Source organism: Pyxicephalus adspersus, chromosome 2 (genome assembly GCF_032062135.1).
Source record: "Pyxicephalus adspersus chromosome 2, UCB_Pads_2.0, whole genome shotgun sequence".
In the NCBI taxonomy this organism is placed as follows: Eukaryota; Metazoa; Chordata; class Amphibia; order Anura; family Pyxicephalidae; genus Pyxicephalus; species Pyxicephalus adspersus.
Genome location: NC_092859.1, coordinates 95,340,223 through 95,351,352, shown reverse-complemented (window position 1 = coordinate 95,351,352; position 11,130 = coordinate 95,340,223). Strand labels below are relative to the sequence as shown.

General features: G+C 38.6%; 1 protein-coding gene across 2 annotated transcripts in view; it reads right to left on the bottom strand.

Moving 5' to 3' along the window:
• The window catches only part of CFTR (CF transmembrane conductance regulator), an 84,983-nt gene that overhangs the window by 13,566 nt on the left and 60,287 nt on the right, over nt 1-11,130 (bottom strand). For both annotated transcript variants that reach the window (XM_072401562.1, XM_072401561.1), the window contains exon 23: nt 10,330-10,485. In XM_072401562.1, coding sequence (XP_072257663.1) covers nt 10,330-10,485 — 156 coding nt within the window. The remainder of the gene's footprint in view (nt 1-10,329; nt 10,486-11,130) is intronic.

Sequence of the window (11,130 nt, the reverse complement as noted above, 5' to 3'; positions counted from 1 at the left end):
ACTAAGTGAAGGGAACGCCTTCAACTCCGCCTAAACCGGCGGTTTTCCTATGTGGGGGAAGGTGGCCGGTCTACAGGGGAACACAAGATAACCTCCAAGACCGTATATCCACCCCGGGGAAAAACCAAAACGTTATAAGCCCTCAGGGCTCTACTCAATTCTTGTATATATAAGGAGGATAATAAGCAGCAACTATTTCAACATAATACTACTATCCAAGGGATAAATAAAAGGCAGTCCACTCAATGCCCTAGGAGAAAAAGTATCCTGCCAATTACCAAAACAAGATTCTATTGTAGGGGAACCGAGAAAGAAAAATATATATAATTCCATACATTACCAACGGGCCTATCCGCCCGTGTGTGTTCCCGAGATGAATATACTAGAAAATATGAACAACCGCCAATAAAATAGAATACACATGTGTCCACATCAGAGTGCAACTGTCCAAACGATTGAGTCATATTATAAGAGAAAAAAAACCCTTTAGCGCTTTTCCTAAAACATCTTAGATGAGCACTGGGGTATGTCTCCAGGATGAAGACAAAATAAAGAGGGCAATCAAGGATTTGGGAGCGTTGACATAAGGGTAGATGAATCGGTTTCCGGGCCAGTGCTTTGCTGCCTTCCAGGTGAAGAAGAAGTAGAGGGTGCAATTGGCCGGTGATCCGGGCGGTTGGAGGGTCCAGAGGGAAAAGACAAGGGAACATCAGGCCACGCCAGGAGCCGCACATCAGGGAGCTGTAAATTTCTCAAGAATCGTGGTAAGTCATCGGGGCCTCTGAAGATGTAATTCTTGCCGCCTGATCTAGCGATGAGGTGGAATGGATACCCCCAGCGATAAGGAATATTCCGTTCACGAAGCACATCCAATAAGGGCCGAACAGCCCTCCGAAGATCCAAGGTGTGTTTGGACAGGTCTGGCATCAGTTGTATTTGGGCCCCAGCATATTCAATTGCGTTAATACTTCTGGCTTTCCTCATAATGTCCTCCTTGGTTCTGTAAAAATCAACCCGGCATATCACATCCCTGGGGCGTTGGGGATCCTTTCCCTTTGGGCCCAGAGTCCTATGCACTCTATCGATTTCGATGTCTACTTCTGGGGGGATCGCCAATAACTGAGCAAAAATAGTATATGCAGCATTGTACAATTCAGAATTAGGTACTGTTTCTGGCAACCCGCTTATACGGATATTATTGCGTCTGTTGCGATTCTCCGCATCATCTTGCATTAAGTACAACATCTGAATTTGGGCAGGCTGACGTTCCAGGACAGCCTCGTGGGACAATAGTTGAGAAGAAAGTTCCGCACATGTGTTCTGAAGGGTATTGGTAGTACTGGAAACCTGCTGTAAGGTCTGCTGGATATGTAAGAATTCCGCTTTGCAACTGGCCTCAAGCCTCCCGATACTATGATCCAAATCGGAGCGCGTTGGAAGTGCCCTAAGATGGGCCTTCCAGTCCCAGGTGTCATCCTCTGCCCCCTGTGAAAATGAGGCCCTAGGAGAATCTCCCATGAAAGATGGGGCACTAGAAGGAGATTGTGTATGGTCAGGGGAATCAGTTACCTGGCCAGATGGTGGTGTCTCCATGGTTAGAACAGTCCTCTGTTCCCTGTCTAAAGAGGGAACTATGGTAGCAGGGTTGCTCCGGGCCGCGTCCATTCGCGATCCGGCCTCCTTCTCAAATTGAGGCCGCGGCTTTGCGGCATGGTCACACGAGGCTTTAGGGCCTGTGGAAAACAGGCTGGGGATGCTTCTGGGCGCCGGAGGGTCACCTCCGGTGCGGCTCCTCTGTCCCCCCTTCACTTTAGGGCCCATCAGATCGGGATTACAGGCACTGGTGCGCTAATATGAGCGGTTTTCCCCCCGGTGGAACACGGAGCTGAGCGGATGTGCTGCTCACTCCGCCATCGGCCGGCCACGCCCCCAGTTTTTGTGTTTTGTGTGCTGTTCCCTTAATTAAAATATTCCCAGTAAAGAAAAAAACTGAGGCTGGTGATAACAATTTTAACAGTCACTGACCGTGGTGGTCTTCATAGGGAAGAAGAAAGTAGAAGTGACATTTATTTGTTGGACAGACTGGTCCTTCCAGTGAAGAATAATTGTTTATGTGATTGATAAATACAATGAAAAATATATTTCTGCTGTATAGATTTCCATATGGTAATTTGTTCACCTTATGTATTTCACAACCTATTTGCCTAGGGGAATGTAGAAACGTCTACATATATGATTCATGATTTCCAACACTGATCGCAAGTAAGGTGAAATATTTTATACTTGCATCAAATGAAACTGGTTCTAAAACAAATAAGACAAGAATCGCTGCTGAGAGTGGATTTAATCAGATCTAAGAATTGTTTTACAGCATGACACATGCAGAGAGACATGCAGTCAAGCAAGGACATTTTATAAAGTTAGCATTAGTTAAATGTGGTAGGAACAAGGGAAACATTTCATATTATGTTTACCACATCCATTGGTCAGCCAAAACATTAAAGCCACCTTGCTAATATTGTGTGGGCCCTCCTTGTAGCACCAAAACAGCTCTGACCCATTCAGGCATGGACTTTGCAAGATCTGAGGGTGTCCATGGTACCTGGCACCAAACTGTTAGCAGCAGAGCCGTTAATTTACATAGTCTTTGCTGACTTGCCTTCTTCTTATTGTACATTCTGCTTTCTTCTCTTTTCAGGTAAACAATACACAGGCACCTGGTCAAATGCACATTATGAAAGAAAACATGATTCATAAGACTAGGCCACCTTCTTTCATTGGTCATGTGCCTATTGTTGGCACTTTTAGTGGTGGATAGGGGGTCAGTATGGGCACTCTGGCTGGTCTGGGGCTACACAGCAATTTATTAAAGCTTAGTGTCCTGTATACTCTCATACTTGAAATATCTCTGTTGGCAGACTGGGTGGTGAGAGAAGATGTTTAACCTTAAGCTTGCTGCTTTGCAGTGAACCTGTTACTTTGACAAATAAGAGCATTCCTGTTTCACTCTAAAGCCCAAGAAAGTTTTGACAAGCATATACACAATCTGTATAAATATGTTTTTTCTGAATATGTTCCAGAATAGTGGCTGCAGATTATAAGAGGTGAACAGGAACTTTTGTATCACAATGTTTATTCGCTAATGAAAGGGCCATTTGTGCTACACAAACTTAAAAAAAGTAAACCGAGTCTAGTCTTGTGCATAAGGCTCAATAACAAGGATCAACAACAGATTAACACTTCAGCACTGCAAAAAAACATTATTTTGAAAAACACTGAAAATGAATACATAAATGCTGTTGAGTTGTCACTCATGTGACAAGAGCCTAGGCAAAGTTTACATGGTGGTTGCACCAGCACTGTGGAAGAATTAGGACCTTTATGTACTGATCAACCATGTCCATCCTCTTTACATATATAATGCCACAAATTATACACATCAATATGATCATTTACATTAGGCTGAACTCTTATTATATGCATCTGATCTGAGCTCTTATATGCATATATAATAGTATTTATTTATACAGTGGCTTTACAGTGGATTTTGTAAATGTGCCACAAAGTTTTCATACAAAGGGTCAGGTCATTAGAAGTCAGTGCTGTAGAAGCTCAATATCCTCACACTGATTAAACAGGTCTTCTTAATAAAATGTTCATTTGTTTCTATGTTCCTGGATATACAGTGAAGTTTGATGATTTACTGTAAAGGAATATGTCTTTACTGCAAACATCTAAGAATTTACAATATTTGTCCTACACTATTCAGCAATGGCTTTCACAATCATCATTATCATCCCTGGTACTATAAAAAGATAAAAGAAAAATCCCACTTATTAAAGTAGCAGCAGTTGAAGAGAATTCCCAGCAATCTTAGGGGATGTTCAGACCCCTGTTTTTTCAGTTTTTTGTAAGCGTTTTTGCAGCCTGCAAACACTTACGAAGGTCTTGTAATAATTTAAAAGAAAATTAATGGATCTGTTTTTTGTGTAGGCTTTCACATGCTTTTTCAGGGTTTAGGCTTTTACAAGCATTTGTTCAGAAGCTTCATGTAGCTTCTAGGGTCGAATGGGCATCGTGATCCCTGGTCCAGAGAGGAGTGGAGGAAGACTGAAAAGGTGGAGTCACTAAAATTAATATATATTACTCTAATGGACACTGATGGGGTATTTATTACTCCCAGAGACATCAATGATGGGACTTTTTATTGGGACATTATCATTATTTCCCACTAATGCATTTTTTACTAATACTAACCATTGATGCCAGGGCACATTTCTTAGTTCCATAAACATGAGGGCATTTTATGCTTTCATGGAACACCAACGAAGAGAAATTTTTAGACTGACAATGACCGTCCATAAAACAGTAGTTTTGCTCCCACTGACCACCAATTCACCAACTCAGCTGACTTCCAACATGGGGCAATTTATGTACAGTGAAAGATGATGATTGTGAAAGCCATTGATGTACAGTGTATTCCCACTGACCGGCAGGGGCATGTTTTAAGCTACGTACACACTTTCAATGGTTCTCCCCTGATAATCGGCTCAGGGTCAATATCAGACGAGAATCTGAAGTGTGTACAGGGCGTGTCATTCATCGTCCTAACGACCTTCCTGGCGGATCCATGGACAATGAACAATCGTAATGCAAGAAAAGGGGGAGAGCGCGCAGCAGGGTACCGCTCTGTCATTCTCCCCCTCCCCTCTCCATAGAGCAGAACAAAGCTGTATGTACTGCACTCGTTCATACATCCTGCAATAATAGTCGTTGAAAAGGATTGTGAAAGATCCTTTCCAACGACTACTATTGCACATGTGTATGCAGCTTTACTCCAATTGACCACAAACCCAAGGACATTTTTAATCCCACTGACTGCAAACACAGAAATCATTATCTTCCAATGAATGCCAAAGCAGGGGCACTTTGTTAATACCTCCAAGGCATTTCATTACTGCTATTGTGCACAGTCCAGCTTTTGAACACTTTGCAAAACAGTAACCCAACCTTTTGTTTTAAATTTCTGGGAACTCCTGGCTAAAAGTCTGTTTGTGCTTTGGTCAGCTTTTTCAATAAAACATATTTAATAAGAGTTTAAAGAATAAACACAACATTAATAAAGAAATATTAAAATTAAATTCCATGTATAAAACTGTGTATTTGAAAGAACATATACTGTATAGCTTTTACTGAATAACATATAAAAAGCAACTAATAGAAAAAATGAATGCTACTTGAAATAAACCAGAATTCTTAATGAATATTGTAGACAAGAGCGCTACTTTTCATTTCCACTATTACTTTTAGATAGGTACATTGCCACACAGATTATCCAGACATTGAAAGACAGCAACAGTTTGTTAGTATTTAAAGACCTGCATATTGAAATCATAGAAACAAATTATTTGCAGTTGAATCTTGCAAGAGTTTTTCTTTTAATGCAAATAAACAGCACACTGTTTATTGAGGAAAAGCCATTCTATAATGTATGTTTCCTGGTGTGTAGGCAGATCAATTGATTTTGTTTTATTTACTCTAAAATTGTTTCAGAACATGACAATAACACTGTAGAGTTCTGTTTATTCAATGGTAAGCATGCTGTATACATTATCTCACAAACGGAACAACCTAGGTGCAAGTCCATAGGATAGTCTCTGACAAAGTCTGTGCTCATTAATATGGGTCCTAATCCTACACAAATATGTGTTTGACACAGATACTCCGTGTGTGTGAAAAATATAAAACCACCATTTATTATTATGTCACCATTATGTCAATTATAATAGATCATATTAGCTGGTGTAGATCAGCTAGTTTCGGGCCATACATTGTGAAATCATGACATTTAACTGAAAAACCCAAACAGAAAAAAACATCTTCAATTCAATTACCATCTTTCTCACAAAACGTCTATAGTTCTCTTTGTATGGATAAACTTGTATGGCTGTTTATTCTTTCTTTATTGGTTTTGTACATACCCTTTGTGGATGTACTTGAAAACAGCTTATACTTCCCTCATAAAGTATTCAAATATCCACTCACGACAGAGATGACGAGATTATTTTAAAATGTGTTTTAATGTGATTCATCAATGTTTTACTGCAACAGGTCTGGACAGTGACCGAATGCTATTGAAGGCAGAAAATACTTGTGAGTAGAATGGTCATGTAACTGTTGCTCATTGACACATCTCGATCACCTGACTGTGTTTCTTGGCACGACTTTCCAGAGTCTTCTGCAGAATGTCACCAGTCTACTCAGAAGAATTTTCTGTCATCCATAGTGCTCGGTCACAAGCTGATCACTTCTACATATTATGTAAAGAAAAATTAAAACGACTATACATTACCTTTAGGTAAGCCAGCCACTGTATGGCAGGAAAGCTCTAACAAGTGGAGCTTTACATTTCATAGCAGCATTGCGTTTATATCATCTGGGTTTGTCCCTGACGATAGGCAAAACCAAAAAAACTGCCTATGATGCTTTTACTGGAAAAGTTTATTGTAGTAACCGAAAACCCTCCTACCCACATCATCATCTAATTTCATACACACAGGCTTAATAATAGGTCATAAGTAATCAGCATTTTTTGTAGGCAAAAATAGAGCATGTAAGTAGATCTTGATGTTACTTCATTCTCATAACTTTTCACAATTACACATTTTAAAAAAATGTGTTTAAACAAATGTATTTTTTTCTATAAAACATCAAGTATCAGGCAATCAGTCAAGTGTAACAAACTCTTTGGCAATGATTTATGTCAATATTGGCATTAGATTTAGGCAGGTAGCAGATAACATGAGGGCTGGTTTACGATGGTGTGTGAACTTGGAAGGTGAAAAGTTAAGTATGCAAACTTCAGTATTCAACTAGATAGATGGTATTATAAAGGTATATAAGGTACTAAGGTGATTTAGAGAGGCCCGTAGCCATAAGAATTTAGGCACAGGGCCACATGACGGGGGTGGGAGGCCTAGTCCAGGGGTGTTAAGGGTTAATAAAATGTAGTAAGGCTAGAGGGGGCTGTGCTAATGTGGAGCGTGGGGTAGGAGGGGATTAGGAATAGGACGAGTTAAAAGGGGCTGGACAGAAGTAAGAGGCCCTCTTTTGGAAGAAAAAGTTTCCCACCCACCCACCCCTTTTAAAGTTATATTTATAATTTGAGCAAGGATCCAGTGCATTGGTAAAGTGGTGGAATTTGGCAGGGAGTATCCTCTTTGGTGGGGGTCTCCCCCTATATGGTAAACGGATGATTATTCCTCCTGAGGCGGTGCTGGGCAGCTGGAGGCCAAGGTGGAGAAATTGGAAGAACTAAAGTCCTGTTGGGTGTGGATTTTGCCTTCTGAGACCAGCAGCCTGGTTGTTTGGGTATATAACTGGGAGTATGGAGTTTGATAACATTATGGATATTGTTGTTATGGTTAAGTATTAATAAAAGGGAGGAATTAAGTTGTTGATTAAATAGGTTACATTCAATGTAATATGTTTGCGTTATATAATCCCAGTTAAGTAATAATATTATTAATGGAGTGTTATGGTTATCGTGGTATATACCTATACTATGGGGTTTAAACACATCCCAACTCACAAACTACCTTGTATGTGTGTATGTATGTAAATATGTTTATGCTGTGTGGGAATGTGGGAAAGTTTTATTGCCACGCTTAAAACCCCCACAAAAATGAAACTGTACAATTGTTTCCGACACACTACATGGTACTTAGGAAGGGAGCTAGAACATGACCCTCCTAAAGATATTGACTAAATATTTATGCAAACACCTAAATATTCTGATGTTAATGTTTAAGTTACATGTTTACTTTTATATTTTGGTAAATTGTATTATTGTTTACAGAAAAGTGCCTATTTGTGGATCGTGATAATTACAGTGTTCTTTGTATATTGAAAATTTTATGTGATATGTTGTTCTCGATTCCATGTGTATTATTTCTTACCACTGTTAAACCTTAATAAAAATAATTCATAAAAAATAAAACTTGTGCCCCCTGCATTTGGTAGGTTACATACACATGACCCCTGAACTTAGTATTCTACTTATGTCATGTTGTCTGATACAATTTTGCCAATGGTACACAGACAGTAAAAAATAAACTTGCAGGGGTTTTAACCTATCCTGTCTGTATTACAAACTACACTGTATTTATTTATTGCAATGTATGTGTATATGCAGTGTATGTGAATACAGTGTGTCCATGAGATACAGCTATGTTCTAATATTGGGGGGGATGGTGAAATAAATAACAGAGGGTGCTGAGTTGTGTGTTGGCCTACACTTGTGATCCCTGCACTTATTAGTTTATATACATCTAACCCCTGCACGTGATAGCCTTTAAAGTCCTGACCACTGAATTATGTATGATACATACACCTGATCCCTGCACTATGCACATTATATACATCTGACCCCTAAGCTATGTATATTACATGCTTCTTGTTGCATCTCTGGGACAGGACTTCAAGGGAAAGTTCCCCACACAGTACACAGACTTTAAAAAAAAAATTAGAAAGGGTTGTAGCCCTTCATTACTCTATCCAAAACTACCCCTAAAAACACTTCCATATCATGTAGGTTTTTTTGTAGTCATAGAGGAGAACTGGACAGGGCTAATAAAGCTGCTTGAGATTACGTGGCAGAGTGCACAGGAAATATAGAAGAACTGATTTTCTTGGTTATCAACAGTTTTTTTTAGCATTAATCAAAAAAGAATATCCAAAATTAGTAAAGTTTTAGTGATACACCATATGGGATCACTAATGACAAACAGGTAACAACACTTCTACCATTTACTATTTACTGTCTCCTCTAGATAGAACAGAACAGAGCTGTCTGTAAAACACCTATTCATTCTACTGTTGCTGGAAACAATTGCCAACATTCATTTCCAGCGGCAAATATTGAGAGTGTGTACATATCCTGAGAAGCAATTCAAGTGTATCATGTAGGTATTTCCAGGGAAAGTGGCGTGTATTTAAGATTTTTTTGAGATATGCTTCAATTCTGTTTATGACAACAGTGAATGGTAAAACTTGCAAATTCAATCATTTAAATTGATCTAAAAACACATGTCAGAAGCAGAAAGGATCACCTATGTACATAAAACTAAATGTTTCATGTAGTAACTTCCCAATAACATTCAAATGAAGTATTGTACTGTACTGTATCTCTGAAGTGGTAGCATTACCAGCTAAGGCTGAGCTCCAGAATTTGTCTACAGAATCCCCCCTTATTTATTTCTATAACATGGAGGGGATGCTTTGTAGTCCATAGAGACTATTATGTATTCTGGTATGTAGTCCACAGAGTAAGATGCTACCTGAACAGATAAAATCGAACATTTTTATAATAAATGTTTTCCTATTGTCTTACGCTAGGAAAGGCAGGGCTCTCTCAAGGAGTGCTTGCTTTCACATTTTAATTATTTTTAATACATATTAGAAAGTACTAAGTAATCCCACAACTCCCTGGAATACCTATGTCACATATCCCAGGAAGCTACAGGATTCTACACAAGGCACTGGCAGATGTGATCTATCTTGTTCTGCACATGGACACCAATACCATACTTTGCTATCCAGGCTACCTGGCTTAGTTACCTGAAGACCAATATCTACAATTGCTTAATAATGAAATTCATATTATTTTGAGACCATTTCTGTGAATAATGACCATGTTGTCTATAAACAAACATAGATCCAATAATTGGAGGGCAAAAAGAATGAAAGGTTAACATTTACCAATAGAAATATGGGTGTTCAAGAAATGCAACTATTCTGTTCATACAATTATAAATTGGAGCTAGGCCTGACAGGTCTACTACTTGAGATTAGGCTGAATGTGTATTAAAATAACATGTCTTGTTTTTCTGTCCATTACATGGTAGAACATGTTTAATAAATGTAATCTCCAATCAAACATAAAACATTTCATGTATCAACTTTGTTGCAGCAGTTTGCTGCAGTGAAATTTCAGGGCTTGTATTCCTATGGATAAATGCCATGTTTAGCCTGCAAATGAGATCAAATTGAGATCATTTAAAGCTGATTAACCAATGTTTTGGACCTGCAGTTGACCTATAATTACCTAAAGGTGTCCAACCTGCAAATTTCATTGGACTTTAAAAATCTTTACACTAGATTACTCAGGCAAATATGTTTTCATGTCCTGTCAAGTACTGCAGGACTGAATAAAATACTGTTGATGAGATCTAAAACCTTTTTTGTCTTGTATGACTAGTTATCACCGAAATAAAACAAAAATAGTCTGAATTTATAATCCAGTGGCTAGAAACAAAGTTAGTGGCCTACCTGTGGAATAACCCCAAAAGCTTTCCGCCACTTTTGCAGTGGTATTTTGTTCCAAGATACCCCATCAATCTGAATATCTCCTTGGGTTGATAGAAGTCTCAAAAACGCAGACAACAATGTGCTCTTTCCTGAACCAGTTCTTCCTAGCAAACCGACCTAGAATGTCAGATATGTAAGTTATGAAGGTAAAGTATGCATTTTAAGTGGCATTTTACTTCACAGAAAGATAAAAATGACAAAATGCTCAAAAAGAGCTTGGAAGTCTTTTAATCATACTTTGAGTGCAGTTCAAGAAAAAAAGGTGCAATGATAACCAAACAATCTATTTAACTTAAGATAAACTAATACAATGCAGATTTTAATGATTTGCCTATTGTATGTATTGTTTCTCTATTTGTTTCTAAAACAATCTGAACAATTTTACTTTACAAGGAAACTCCGTCATTGTTCAATTACTCCATAACCTAACCATGAAATTTCAACAGATACCGTAAGGTCAATGGTACAGTGTTACTCTTAAAGCCGAACTACATAACAAAGATACAAAGAAATGCAGCTATAAATTCAATGTGCATCATAATTTCATCATTAATATTATTAATATTAGAATAGCTGAATTTGGTATCAGCCTGTTGTAATCCCATGTACAGCAGGACTCAATACTGTGAGATGAACAAGCAGCACTAGCAGTCAAATAAGTTATGCCTAAGCGTTCATATGCTAACAAACTGATATCCCAAATTCCTTGTTAAGCTACGTACACACTTCCAATTATTATCTTTGGAAAACGAACGACGAACG